We start from the raw sequence: 15,669 nt of genomic DNA, 5'->3' as shown, positions 1-15,669 counted from the left end.
ATATTGGGAAGGAATGGAGAAGATCTTAGGAGGAAAATTTAAAAAAACAGGCTATCTTGAGAGCTGAAAGAAGGGAGTTTCCAAAAGCAGGGCCTGGATATCTGTGTCCAACACTGCTGAGAGTTAAAGATGAGAAAGGTCCATGGATTTGGCAATATGAAGATTAGTAGCGATTTTGACAAAACTAGAGAAATAGAAGAGTGAATGGGAGTCTTTTGAGATGCACTGTATGAAGAGAAACAAGAAATGGGTAGTAGCTGGAATGTGATGTTGCGGCAAAGAGAGTTTAACGTTGGAGATTCCACATTGTGTTTATACCCTGACAGGAACGATCTAGTAGAAGGGAAAAGAGTGATGACATGAAAGAAGTCCTTAGGAAGGTAACAAGGGATGGGGTTCCGAGCAAAATGAGCCAACTGGACTCTGAAAAAAAGGGCACTTCCTTGCCTGTAACAGAGGGAAAAGAGTGAGGTGGGGTAAAAATAAGAGTAGACACTGAGAGGTGGGGAGATAACTTGGGCAAATTGTTCAACTCAATAAGCTTGGGTGTTCTTAATGTCTCCTTCCCTGAGCTGTTGTGAAGATCAAATTAGATAAGAGATGTAATGATAGCAATTAGCATACTGCCTTGCACTCAGTAAATATATTTCAATAAATGCCAGCATTACTATTAATCAGCATATCTCAGATTATAGACAGATTTGAAACCATTTTAGAGAATAATATTTCAAATCATACAATTAGAATAAAGATTAAGTCTGTACGGCATTGAAGCCTGCATTGTTTCTATTCCTTTCCAGTAATTTCATTTAAAACTGGACTGGACGGTTCATGTTACAGAAATAAACTTTTTGGAGCAGTTTCACTTATTTAAGATTTTTCTTTTGCTTTTTAAAGAACAACAAAAACTTTAAAAAATGTTTATTTTGTGAAGAAATTTTCTGTGGACTTTCACGTCCAGAATTTTGGATGGATTGTGGACTGTCTGATGCAGATTTAAAGTATTAGAAAAACAAAGAAGCAAACTACAGAACGGTCCCCACCACCCTCAGATACAGTGTCTAAAATTGTGCTTTAGTTTCTACCATTTTTTTCCCACATGCAAACTTTCATGTTACAGTTTAAGTACACGTAGACAGGCTTATTTGAAAACACAATAATTCTAAGAGTACAAGCTACAAGTTTAAAGTTCAGCATTTCTACATTATACTAAATACCTTCTGAAAAGGCCTAGGGTAGTGCTGTATCTCCCCCTCTCCTAAAATTTTCAAGCCATTCTTTTCTTACCCTCCTTTCTTATTAGGTTAACTAAAAACTGACACTTTCCCAAAAATGGGTCCTCTGTTTTATCAGAAGATCTGACTTTACTGCCCCCAAGTCAGAAATCTTATTCTGTGTTTCAATATATTTTCAGTTATTGTTTCTATGATAGCTGTCTAAATCAATGAATGGGTATTATGCACTGTTGATTTATCCCAACATTTTGATTTTTATGAAATTAGTAATAATTTATTTTGTGAAAACAGACAGCTATAAGATAATAGTAACTGGCTTCAATGGTGAGAAAATAGAAGCTGATTTCTTTCTTTCATGTATTTTAGCATATTTCATATTTATGTAGATTAATATGATCTACATCAACATATATTAATAAAATATATTTATCAATGGCTATCATCTAAAATGGCATTCTAAAAGTGAATTTCTTGACAGAGATAAGTTTAGTTGCCAACCACAAAATAAGACGGTAGTAAAGATAAAAGGTACAAGTGAAAAATAAATTTAACAACGTATATTAACTGAATCAAATAGTTAATGCTTCAACTGAGAGGTTTCATTGCAGTAAAAAATAAATGAGATTTTATTGTATTTCAGTCTGAAGATGCAGATATTTAATAATGTATAAAATTCAGCTTGATTAAATGTGATTTTGAATTTCCATTGATTTATTCAACAGATATTTATAATATTTCCAATATTTGTAAGGACCCATTTGGTAAGATGGTTCAGTGGATACTTATAATGATGTTCTTTTTACTTTAAGAACAGCTCTTACAATGTAGAGATCAAGTTTTTTGAAATCCTTTAAGTTCCTTTAAATACTATGAAATCTTCTCTGAAGTCGAAAGTGAAAAGTAATGTTCTGACTTATTAAATAAACTCATTAAGTGCAAATTTATGTTGAAACTGAACATACAACATAATCAAAGAAACAACAAACCAGCTTACTTTATTTGAGCGGAAAGAGAGGTCGGGTCTTTCAAGAGCACGAAAGCAGACCCAATTTGAACATTAATGGCAGTGCACGTGCATGTGCAACCACTCCCGTACCCTGCCTCCCCAACACTTGCACACCTTTCTCCTCTCAGCTTATTAGCATTCTAAATCTTTCTCCCAGGCTTGGCCTTGCAACCACTTACTTGATAAAATAGGTCACTTAAAAAGGAAGAAAGCCCAATAAAATGAATTACAAAGACAACAAGTTTAAACTGATTGCCCTGTTTTCATACATTGTAGCTGAAATCTGCAAATATGCAGTTGGCTGTGCTTTGGCATTTAACAGCAAGTGATCAGCAAGGAGGAGGAAATTTTATTCTCATTAACGGTTGCAGATTTACTGCAGTGAAAAAGGGCTATGTAACCAGAGATGTGACAGTACAGAAAGATCAAAGCCTTGGATTGGAAACTAAATAAACCCTCTGGCTACTTCCTGCAAGGAAAATTCACTTTGGCAATGTAAAACAGAGCCCAGTTAAAAACTACTCTCAGTTTTATGAGCTGTCATAGCAGCTCAAATGGTTTGGACTGGCTGAGTTTAGAACATTATATTTCCTTGTTTTTGTCTTAGATACTTCTGTAAGCAGTTTTAAAGACTTTATTTTTTTTCAACACAACAACAAAAAAAAGAAAAAAACCTCTTTTTCTTTTGGTTGAAACTGAGGAGGTAACTACTAAACTTATTAAAGCAGGCAGGTCTTCATTTGCACATTCCTTTCTCATTTACTACAGTTTAATATTTTGCTCTTAGATTTATTTGGCAATATACATTTACCTTAATAATTCATTTGTAATCTGTACAATTCCTATTCAAAATAAGTGCAAATCAGTTTACAGAGCCCATATGGCTCATATCTGAGGGGTGAGCTATTTGTAATAGCACATCTGGTAGGACTATGGGCAATATGGAGAAAACGGGAATAAATTAATATTACATTTAAAAACCTATAGGCTTTAGGTTTCGTCTGTTTTTTAAAAAATATTTAAGAAAAAAATGTTTAACATTTCTAATATATGTTTAATATTTCTAATATAGGGACTTTTAAACAATTATTCATAAATACCTAAATCACATTGTTATATCAATCAAAACACAGATGGGCTAGAATCAATCAACCCGTCCCTGAGTTTAGGAGTAAGCTCAGCATCATTGAATCCAGACTTAAGGGAAATAAAAGATGACATGCTGTTTTCCTCTCTCTCTTATTTTTTTGGAGGGGGTGGTGGTGCTCATCAACCAAATTGCTTATAATTTTAAAATTCTCATTAGACTACGAATAAGCAAGACTTTGTAATGGTAATCTGGGACTTCCCTGGTGGTCCAGTGGTTAAGAATGTCTTCCAATGCAGGGGACTCAGGTTCCATCCCTGGTCAGGTACTAAGATCCCACATGCCGCGGGGCAACTAAGCCCACGCACCGCAACTACTGAGCCTGCACTCCACAACTAGAGTGCCACATGTCGCAACTACAGAGCCCATGCGCTCTGGAGCCTGTGCACCACAACTACTGAGCCTGAGAGCCCGTGCACCACAACTAGAGAAAAGCCCATGCACCACAACGAAAGATGCCACAACAAAAGATCCTGCAACGAAAGATCCTGCGTTCCACAACTAAGACCTGATACAGCCATAAATAAATAAATAAATAAATAAATAAATAAAATTATAATGGTAATCTGCATCCTATTCCCTTTAAAAAAAAAACCATTATTTTTTGAAAATAAGAGCATTTCATAGGTCAAATATGTCATAAAAGCAGTCACCTTTGCTTAAGGACTTTCTACTTTCTTTCTTTTAAAATTTATAACTAATTTTTATATATCTGTACAGCCAACAAAAATGCTATTAATATGTATAAAAATGTATGAACTTTAACATTGGATAATCACTCTTAAATGGTGGTGATATAATGAACTTCCTAGTCATGAATGGACTAACTCCCATTCATTTCTTCTAGTACAAAGCTACACCATAACTGATGTGTTAACATTTTTACAGGATCTAGTCATATTCAGATTATTTTTTTCATTTATAGACTCAATTATGCTGAATTTCTTCTCCTAAATGAAAGTCCTAATAAAGTGACAATAAATTTGGTTTCCTTTGGGAGCATCTTTGGATTTTACATATAGCTAACATGCATACCTCCAAAAACTTAGCTCAGATCACCAGATTGAAAATTAACATGAATTTGATGAGAGCAGTCTGTCACCAACTTCTTCTCTTGTTTCTAAATTTCCAAAGGAAAGTAAATCGCTTAAAATACTTTTTCAAGTCAGTATAATTTCTCTAGGATAAAACATCTTCCCAGGTTTCCAGGATTCTTAGCCTTGATTTTTGGCTTGTATTTCTATATTTCAGTAAAGTTTACAATTTGCTAATGCTGATGTGTGATAATCTAATAGAATCTGGCCTTAAAAGTTATAGGCCCAATTTACTAATAAAATCTAATTCAATTTTCCTTGGGAAATGCAAATCATTAGTGTCCAAGCAGTGGAACCGAATTTCCTTGCCCTTTTACGGTTAGAAAGAAGTTTTCTCTATTAAAAAGTCTAAACAAATAAGTCAACTAAGACTAATATATGAAGATTCATTTATAGGCATAAAATAATAGCATCATGTATATAAACATTTACATTGGTTAATTAGCTAAATAAATGATTTGCATGAGACATTAACCCTTCTAGACTGAGATTATCCCACTCATTTCATCCTCATTTTTTATACAAATGGATTAATCTGTAGAGAACTTAATGAACTACTTAAAAGAATTTAATGGTAGTGAACTAATTAGTTACTTAATGTGTTAATAAATTTTTAGCAACTTGTTCTCCAAGCAATCTAAATACCAATTTGCAGTAAGCCATATACAGCGTATTAAAGCAAAATAAGTGAATAATATATTGTATCATGCAAAAAAACCTACATATCTTACTCTGAAGTTTGATAACACTTACTCTAAAATTTTCTAAAGCACAGTTCACTGTTAAGACTAATATATCTGCTTTCCTTTTGGAGGCAGTAATGGTGTAATACTAAGAATGCTGGCTCTTACCAAGCCTAAAGGCTTCACTATTTATTACCTAACTGGTTTTGGGCTAGTCCCTTAAAAATCTCTGAGTCTTAATTTCTACATTTGTTAAAACAGGGCCAATACTACTCTTTGCCCTATATACCTCACACACTGTTGATAGTCAAATGAGACATATGATGATATAAGTGTTAGCTACATGCAAGTTATTCGTCCTGGTATACTAAGATTTAGGCCAAAAAAGTGCCTTAAACATTTTATTCTTTAAAACTTTTAGAAAGCTCCAAAGACATTCCATCTTCTGAAAAAAAAAAAAAAAGAAAGAAAACTAGCAGAATTGTTATGAGAGTATTTAGAGAGAAAAAAATGTAATGTGATTTAATGTAAGGATTGTGTTACAGCAAGTCTCATAGTGTAAAAAAACCATTTATTTGCATTGGTTTGATTTTCTCATCAGAACTGTGTTACACAGCTATTGCCACTCTTGTTCTCCTGTTTTCACCATCCCACATTTTTAACCACTTCATTATCTTAGATGGGATTTTACCTGTCATATAGTATTATTTCTTATGAATGGTTTTATTCATTTCAAGAAATTTTTACCATGCATTTTTGATTAGTTAATACTAATGAAGGTGGGAAGAACTTAAGATTATTTCTATTGGTTATACCTAGCTGTAGCAATTATTACTGAGTGTGAAATACATGTTTATACATACTAAAAACAATGTCATTTGGACAACCAAATACAATTATAATAAACATTTGCACAGATCTGGATATTTTTAGATCAAATCATATACCCTGAAACAGAGTAACTTTTAAAAGTAAACAGGATATTGTCTTGTTACCCAACACCATGGTTTCTATAGAGGTTCTGCTGTATATGTTTTAATCATGATTTAACAAAATTCCATTTAAAGTGAGAAGCAACTCTTGCAAATATCCCAACTTAGATACAGCTAAGAACAAGTATTAGGGAACTTTGCAAATGTGCATATGAAAAACAAAGAGTAAATAAAATGTATAACAGTGCCTGAACAAAACATTCAGCAAGGTTTTTTAAAAAAATATTATGCACTGTTAATAATAATGTTTTAATAATGCAAAAAAATATAAATGGAATGACCAAATATTTCAAACATACTGTCAGCTTTCATTACTAGAATTACAGATGTGGCAGTGGTGTACTCAATTTTATGCTGTCAAAACATCATAGGTGAATAACAGTTTTATTTTAAAAGGTCTCTGGGGTCAATTCTTTAAAAAGATGAATTTTATATAAAGTAAATATCTATTGCTAAATATCTATTTTTACCTATTTTGACTTTCATATTTACTTAAATCAGAACACTGGTATAATATAATCTAATATGTGGACAAAATCATGTGGCACAAAAGTAGGTACTAAAAAATAACATTCCCCAATTAGGTAAGTGTATCTCATGATACTCAATGTATATATTTTCTTGATAGAAAGAAATCACACAATCATTTATCCAGTCTTTATCTCTGATTATTTCATGAGGATATATTCTTAGAAATGAAGTTACAGAATTAAGGAAGTATACAATTTTAGGCTTCTGTTCTCTGTTACCAATTATATTTCACAAAGGTTTTGTCCATTTAAGTCCCACAAGAAGTGTATCAGAGTACCTCTTTGCTCCCATGTGTGGGTATTAGCATTAGAAAATCTTTGGCAACTGATAGGTGAAAACAGAATCTGGCTGCTTTATTTTATATTCACCATGTCTGGAAAAATTACTAACTAAAGTCAGGAGTTTTTTTAAAGACTTCATGAAGCATGTTCTCCTCTGAGAAAAAGTTATAAAGAAATTAGGAACAAAAAAGCTACACACTAAATAAAGCAGTGTTTTTAAAAATGATTATCTTTAAAAGATTTAATAAGTATTTTATAATTCATTTAGTTCTTACAATGCTGCTGAACAAATGGTTGGTCTCCAATATCTATCAAAGGGAAATGTTTCTATGAAGTTCTTTTCACTTTCTTTTGATCCTTCCACATAATGTCTACATTACTGCCACAGTAATGAAGGTCACTAAAACTTAAACTATTAGAACAAATGGAAGAGTTTGGTTTATCAATTAAAATTGATATAGGACTTATCAAATAAGGGATTTTATAGGCATATTTAATTTTATCTCAATATATGAGAATTTCTCGATTGCCAAATTAAGGGTTGTAATATAGATAATAATTTGATTTATCTTCTGAATAACTGCTTTGAAATAATACCCTAATATATAGTTCTAGGAATAATAAAAAAGGTCGGTAAATACTACACAATGCCTTTTAGACAGGCAATATTTAATTTTAAGGTTGCTTTTCTCAAGTGAAATAACTGAGTCAACTAAATGGCTGAGCTTAATGAAGGTGGCCTTATAGCTAAAGAAATAAGTCTAATTTTTACAGGTAGAGTCCCTGTCTTAGGAAAAATTATACATTTAAAATTTTGGATAAAAGATTATTTCTCATATATTAAGAAAATAATGTGTTAGTTCTAGTCAGTACAATTTTAAAAAGTGCAACTAATGTTTCAACCGTGATTTAATGTTTTAAAGAAAATATATTAGAGAGAACAGAATAAAAGGTGTATATGTGAAATATACAATACATATAATGAACAGAAAAGTTAATCACCAAGTACTCTAAGAAAGAAAAAAAAGAGGCAGGCATATACACAGAAAATGAAAGTGTAAGATTCAGATGGCTCAATAATGCACACATCTAGTTCATCTCTGACTCTAGTGAAATGGTCAGTAGATGACATCACTGTGCCAACCACAGAGAAGATCTTCAGGCCCTCTGAAAAATATTTTTCAAAGCCCCAAGGAAACCTAAGCAGTCTCTGAAATTTTTTTCCAGTTTATGAAAATTGGATTCTTATAAAAGAAAAATGGACCATTTTTACTGCAACAAAAACTGATTTGTAAAAGCTGGAAGCAGTTTAAAAATACTCAACATAAGGTTCTTGTTAGTTTTGAAAAGTAAGAGTTATAATAAAAAAAACTGTCCAAAAATATGGTACGGATACATTGTATATAAGGGGAAAAAAGGCTAGTCTTACTCCTATTATTTTTAATTAGCTTCAATAGCAAGTTCCACTTTACTTTCTAACGGCCAGTTCAGGTTTTGGGAGGGGAAGATTTACATCTGACCCTCTGGCAATGTCAACTCTATAGCTAATGCCTTGGAGCCCTAATACACTTTGCATTACCTCAAAATGTTGGGAAATTCTGGTGCCAAGAGGTTCAAACTGATAGTGACACATGTCTAAAACGCAGGATTCGCTGTCCAACTGCCAGTATGTATTTTATCAAACATCCAGTCTCCCTTGTAGAATAGGATGGATGAGTTTAACAGTTTTCACTGTTTCCAATTAAACTGCCCTGCTACATTACAAAAATGCAGACATTCAGATTAAGAAGGACCCCCCCGACTTGGATTTTAAGAAATATACAATTTGAACTGTTTAAACAATACTCTAAATTTGACTCAGTTACCCCATTTTAACAGACTTGTCCCATTACTAAACATGGTCATTTTAGGAAGAAACTGAAGAATTTTTCTGTGAACAATTAAAAAACAAAAACTCTTACATAAATTAGAAATTTATTCTTTACCTTGCAGAAACTTGGGATTATCTACTTTACCTGAACCCACTAGTCACGATTACTGGTTGAATAGCATGCCACTTGGCACTGGTATGCTGTTTCATGTTCTCAAATCATTAGAAACAATGGTAATTATAAAAATTCACATTTTGTACATTTTAAAAATATTATTACTATTCCAATTAACTTGACACTGCTTGTTAATCAAAGATATATGATGAAGAACAGGGAATGAATCTGTAAGTCATCTGGACAATTTTCCTGATTTAAAGAAAAAAAAAACTACCATACGACCCAGCAATCCCACTACTGGGTATATACCCTGAGCAAACCATAATTCAAAAAGAGTCAGGTACCAAAATGTTCATTGCAGCTCTATTTACAATAGCCAGGACATGGAAGCAACCTAAGTATCCATCGACAGGTGAATGCATAAAGAAGATGGGGCACATATATACAATGGAATATTACTCAGCCATAAAAAGAAATGAAATTGAGTTATTTGTAGTGAGGTGGATGGACGTAGAGTCTGTCATACAGAGCGAAGTAAATCAGAAAGAGAAAGACAAATACAGTATGCTAACACATGTATATGGAATTTAAGAAAAAAAAATGTCATGAAGAACCTAGGGGTAAGACAGGAATAAAGACACAGACCTACTAGAGAATGGACTTGAGGATATAGGGAGGGGGAAGGGTAAGCTGTGACAGACTGAGAGAGTGGCATGGACATATATACACTACCAAACGTAAAATAGATAGCTAGTGGGAAGCAGCCGCATAGCACAGGGAGATCAGCTCGGTGCTTTCCCACCCCTAGAGGGGTGGGATAGGGAGGGTGGGAGGGAGGGAGACGCAAGAGGGAAGAGATATGGGAACATATGTATATGCATAACTGATTCACTTTGTTATAAAGCAGAAACTAACTCACCATTGTAAAGCAATTATACTCCAATAAAGATGTTAAAAAAAAACCCACCTCAGGGGCCTCCCTGGTGGCGCAGTGGTTGAGAGTCCGCCTGCCGATGCGGGGGATACGGGTTCGTGCCCCGGTCTGGGAGGATCCCATATGCCGCGGAGCGGCTGGGCCCGTGAGCCATGGCCGCTGGGCCTGCGCATCCGGAGCCTGTGCTCCGCAACGGGAGAGGCCACAACAGTGAGAGGCCCGCATACCGCAAAAAGAAAAAAAAAAAAAAGGAAAAAAAAAAAAAAAACCCACCTCAAAATAGATAACATTTCCTGCTTTTAAAATCAGCTTTTTTAATATTCAAAATTCAATCAAGACATTATTCTTCCATAATTAACCCAAATTCTTCATGTTGTTCAATAAGTCTGCTTATTCTCATCTTCACAGTAAAGATGAAGAATAAGAGTTCAACACCTTCTGTCTACATTTTTCAAAAAATATTCCCATTTTGCTTAAAATCAATTAAAATGAAATATTTCAAAAGCATCATTTTAAGTCAATGTTATTTGGTCTAATAGGTTTTAAATTTACCTATTGGATATCAGAAGCCTAAAGGTAGCCATTAGTTTAAAATTTCACATTTGGGACATTATGCATAAAAATTATCATGCCAAAATATGTGAATAATTATGGAACAATTTAAAATACTTAAATCTTTGTAGAATTAAAAAAAATAAGCCAGAGTTAAGATCCATGGTTTGTTGCTATCAAAGAAGAACAAAGAAATCCTATTAGAAGACAATCCTAACAACAAAAAAGATTCATAAAAGAAAGAGTAAATGATTCTAGAGAAGGTCAATAAAAAATGTAGCAAAGAACAACTATGAATTTTTGGTTATACTGTAAGCTTTCTCTGTATATCTGCTGATAAAATTTAGAGTCCCTTTTTATTTGATCTGTTACTTAGAAAAAAACTGAGGAAATTCATAGTAAATTATTTCTTCTGGAAATACAAAGAGAAAATGATACAGTTACATGATTTAAGGCCTGAAAAATTACAAAAGACAAGAGATGAAAGACTTAGCTTTCTCAAGGGAAGTTCTTTTGAAAGGGCAAACAATTCTCAATTCAAAATGATTATAATAAATAAGTATATCACTCTTTTGATTTGAAAAAATATATAGTCTACATGAAGTTTTATTAACTAATCCTTTAAACCAACATTGCTATGATGTGTTTTTTATGATGTGAACAAAGCTACTTATATATTTTTATTCTTGAAAAGGAGCTAAAGGCACAAAGGTAAGAGAACTTTCCCAGTCTTTTAAAAAACAACTTGTTAACAGAACTGAGGAATAAAATCCTGAAATCTTTGGACACAGTACATAACTTACTCTTTGAGTATAGCCATCTCTCTAAACATATTTATTGTTTTATAAAATGACCATTTTTGAAAACCAGAAATGAAAGATTTTGCTGAGTTGAGTTCAAGTTCATTCCTTTGGATATTCAATTTTAATGAAAATGTTCAGGTTCTTTAAAATCACATAACTATAGAAAAAAATCATGTCTTTCTCAAATAAGCAATGCATGGTTAGTATCACACAAAAACAATGTTTTGTTCATAGTGAAACATAAATGGCAGAAAAATTAATCTTTTAAATGCTATCAGCAAAAATTTTCAATATAAACATTAGGATTATATAATGAAATAACTTCTTCCTTTTCTAATTATGTTTCAGAAAACATTTGTACAGTGAATTGTCACATGATGGAGTATAATAGTTATAATAATTAAAGAGAATCTCTATTTAAATAATTATAGCTAACATAGACAGAGACATCAGAAGTAATCAAAAGCCATATGCTTCTGGTATTTAACCATGTTTAATTTTTTTTCCCCTAAGGCAAGTAGTTTCTCATCATGACAATCCAGTACACCAATGAAACTATTTCTAAAGTGTTATTATTTATTTAAAGTTCACTAAAGACTACTGAACTACATATAAGGTTATTACATTTCATAAAATACCCCTGTATTTTTCCACTATGCTTTTAACTTTTGTCACGACCAACAGTGGGTTGTGCAATCAATATAGTGGGTTGCAATCTGCATTTTAAAAATAAAATTGAATAGACTAAAATAGAATATATCATTGTGCATTACAGATAGTAAGAGTAATTAATTACTGTTTTAAGAATTTTTTGTTTTATATATATGTGTGTGTATATATATAACATATGTATATATATATAAATATGTATGTGTGTACTGGGTTGCAATATGAAAGGTATTTCTTAATATGGGTTGTGGCAAAACAAAACAAAACAAAAAAACACTTAAAAGTCACTATAATATGCTATGTTTCCTTCAAAATTACATACTGTGTTATGCTGGAAAGACCATAAGACATATAGACCTAAGTTCAAATTTTTTTCTCTATCATCCTACATGTGTTAGTTGGTTACTTAAATTATTAGAGCCTTGATTTCTTCATTTTTAAAATGTCTATGAAAATAGACATTATAATAATCTTGCTAAGTAGGTTAAAATAAACATAATAAATATTTGCAAAATTAATTATACATAATAGATAATTGATAATGGTTGCAATAATTATTACTATTGAATTAAAATGGCTTACTACAAGTGATGATTCAAGAGTTGTAACACATTGGTCACAACTGTATTCTTTTTTTTTTTTTTTTTTTTTTTTGCGGTACGCGGGCCTCTCACTGTTGTGGCCTCTCCCGTTGTGGAGCACAGGCTCCGGACGCCCAGGCTCAGTGGCCATGGCCCACAGGCCCAGTCGCTCCACGGCATGTGGGATCTTCCCAGACTGGGGCACGAACCTGTGTCCCCTATATCGGCAGGCGGACTCTCAACCACTGCCCCATCAGGGAAGGCCACAACTGTATTCTTAAACACATCCTCCAAACATAAATATTTATGTTAATAAAATTATAATTTTAGAAGAGAAAATTAAATCAATAATCTAAAGAAAAACTAGTCTTAAGGGCAAAAAGACTACACCTATTCATTGGACCATTTTAATGTGAAATTTCTATAGTCATTCTAAATTAAAATATTACACCTCTAGCAATGATATGAAGGGAAAACTATTATTTACACTTTCTGGCAAGACTTAAAAAATCTATGAGACCAGTAATGAAGCAGGATCTCTGTTGGGGGAAACTTTACTATAATTGTACAACAATGCTGGCATGTTAGGTTTTTTTTTCCTTAAATATTTTATTTGAATGTTATGAAGGGAGGAAAAGTCTTTAATTTAATCAAAGCATCAACTTTTTAAAATGGTGATGTCTGAATAATTGTTAAAATACATGTATTGTAACAATAAATGCTGGAGAGAGTGTAGAGAAAAGGGAACCCTCTTGCACTGTTGATGGGAATGTAAATTGATACAAACACTATGGAAAACAGTATGGAGGTTCCTTAGAAAACTAAAAATAGAACTACCATATGACCCAGCAATCCCACTACTCGGTATATACCCTGAGAAAACCATAATTCAAAAAGAGTCATGTACCACAATGTTCATTGCAGCACTATTTACAATAGTCAGGACATGGAAGCAACCTAAGTGTCCACTGACAGATGCATGCATAAAGAAGATGTGGCACATATATACAATGGAATATTACTCAGCCATAAAAAGAAATGAAATTGAGTTATTTGTAGTGAGGTGGATGGACCTAGAGTCTGTCACACAGAGTGAAGTAAATCAGAAAGAGAAAAACAAATACTGTATGCTAAGACATATATATGGAATCTAAAAAAAGAAGAAGAAAAAATGGTTCTCAAGAACCTAGGGGCAGGACAGGAATAAAGACACAGACCTACTATAGAATGGACTTGAGGACACGGGGAGGGGGAAGGGTAAGCTGGGACGAACTGAGAGGGTAAGCTGGGACGAACTGAGAGAGTGCCATGGACATATGTACACCACCAAATTTAGACTAGATAGTTAGTGGGAAGCAGCTGCATAGCACAGGAAGATCAGCCCGGTGCTTTGTGACCGCCTAGAGGGGTGGGATAGGGAGGGTGATACAAGAGGGAGGAGATATGGGGATATATATATATGTATAGCTGATTCACTTTGTTATAAAGCAGAAACTAACACACCATTGTAAAGCAATTATACTCCAATAAAGATGTTAAAAAAAAAGAACAAAGTTAAAAAAATACATGTATTGTGTTCTTATTTTATATTTTATTGGCTTTGGAAAACACTTATGAAACAATCTGGGTCATTAATTTGGCAAAAGTACTGTCTATTTCAATAGACAGCCTGTATTTTCCAAAGTGAGGAAGCATATATATATATATATATATATATATATATATATATATACACACACACACACACATATATATATACACACACACACATTTTTTTTAGAACTGTGATCTTCATTTTTTTACATACAAAATGTGACTTCATAATTAATTTAAAATCAAATGAGTATGTTCTTGAAAATACTCAGGATTCTTTTTTTTTTTTTTACTCTTTAATGGAAAAAGAAAAATGGGAAGTGAGGAGAATTTTAGCTTTTCAAAAACAAGGGGAACAGTATATATTAGATTTTTCTTGGAAGACTGCTTACCTGCCAGGAAATGAATGCTGCCCAGCTACATCTCCATTTTGAAGGTGATAATCATTGAAGAAATCTGGACTCATGGCTCCTTCAGAGGCAACTAATCCATCTAGGAAGAAAGAAAATAGTAACTAGTGAAACATCTTTGCAGGGAATAAAAAGGCAACTGTTCTATCAAGTAACACAATAGAAAATAACCTGTATATTTAATCTGGAAGAAAAATGTTAGCATGATATTCAATTCTCTCTGGGAGTATGAACAGAAGAGCATACATACTTAAGTGTTCTTTACAATGATTGGACATTTATTGAGCATCTACTATGTGGTAGTACTATTTTATTACAGAGATGAATAAGACAATCTCTGCCTTCAAGGGGCTTCTAGTCTTGTGGAGAAGACAACAAAAGTTAAGGGATGAGGTAGGATAGTGAGGGACAATAAACCTTCCAGGCTAAGAAACAGAGTGAGTAAGGAAATAGAAGAGACATTAAATAGCATGGTTTCGGTAAAGACCAACACTCTAGTATGTCCGACATTTTATACCCAGACAGCTTCATTTGTGTAGTATGATTAGGGAATTATACATTTCAAATAAGTGAATTTTTATATAAGCAATGCTTGACACTTTAAGTGTCAAACCTTAAAACAAACACACAAACTTGGGTTAGAAATCCTTGAAAATACATTTTATATTTCCTGTGTTTTTAAAAAGTATACTGAATATAATTTTAAAACTTCTTGATAACTCAATCTTCATTATAAACATCAATTATTATATAGTAATGCCCTAGGTTATTAGATATATTTGACTACCTACGCTATGTGGCTACACTACTATGCTTTTTGAGTACTTTTTCTTTGCTTATAAAGTGCTCCTTTTCCTAAATCTAAGTCTTTATTATTACTTCTTGCTGATTTTAGAGTGATACTACTTTCTCATTCACTCCAATCTAAGAATCCAGATGACCTATTTTTGATAGAATTATGAGTAAGTTAAGAATAAGAAGAATCTGAGGAAAAAAGATCTAAGTGATGGCTTCAGGGCTGTCTTATGCATAGAACCAGTGTATTTTAGTATATGGCTTTTGTAATTACTATTTGAAAAGCTCTGAGGCCTTTTAAAGTTTCCTTTTCTGAAAGTATTCTTGGTTGGTAAGTGACCTCTATGTCACTTGTTGGTTAGGTGGTATCCACAA

At 32.9% G+C, this 15,669-nt stretch overlaps 1 protein-coding gene across 2 annotated transcripts in view; it reads right to left on the bottom strand.

The window, feature by feature from the left end:
* KIFAP3 (kinesin associated protein 3) overlaps positions 1-15,669 on the bottom strand; it is a 154,684-nt gene that overhangs the window by 16,493 nt on the left and 122,522 nt on the right. For both annotated transcript variants that reach the window (XM_082613514.1, XM_082613513.1), the window contains exon 19: positions 14,482-14,581. In XM_082613514.1, coding sequence (XP_082469640.1) covers positions 14,482-14,581 — 100 coding nt within the window. The remainder of the gene's footprint in view (positions 1-14,481; positions 14,582-15,669) is intronic.

Source organism: Mesoplodon mirus, assembly GCF_964341445.2.
Source record: "Mesoplodon mirus genome assembly, chromosome: 3".
Lineage (NCBI taxonomy): Eukaryota > Metazoa > Chordata > Mammalia > Artiodactyla > Ziphiidae > Mesoplodon > Mesoplodon mirus.
Note: the sequence above shows the minus strand (reverse complement) of the source record. Positions and strands in the feature narration are given on the sequence as shown.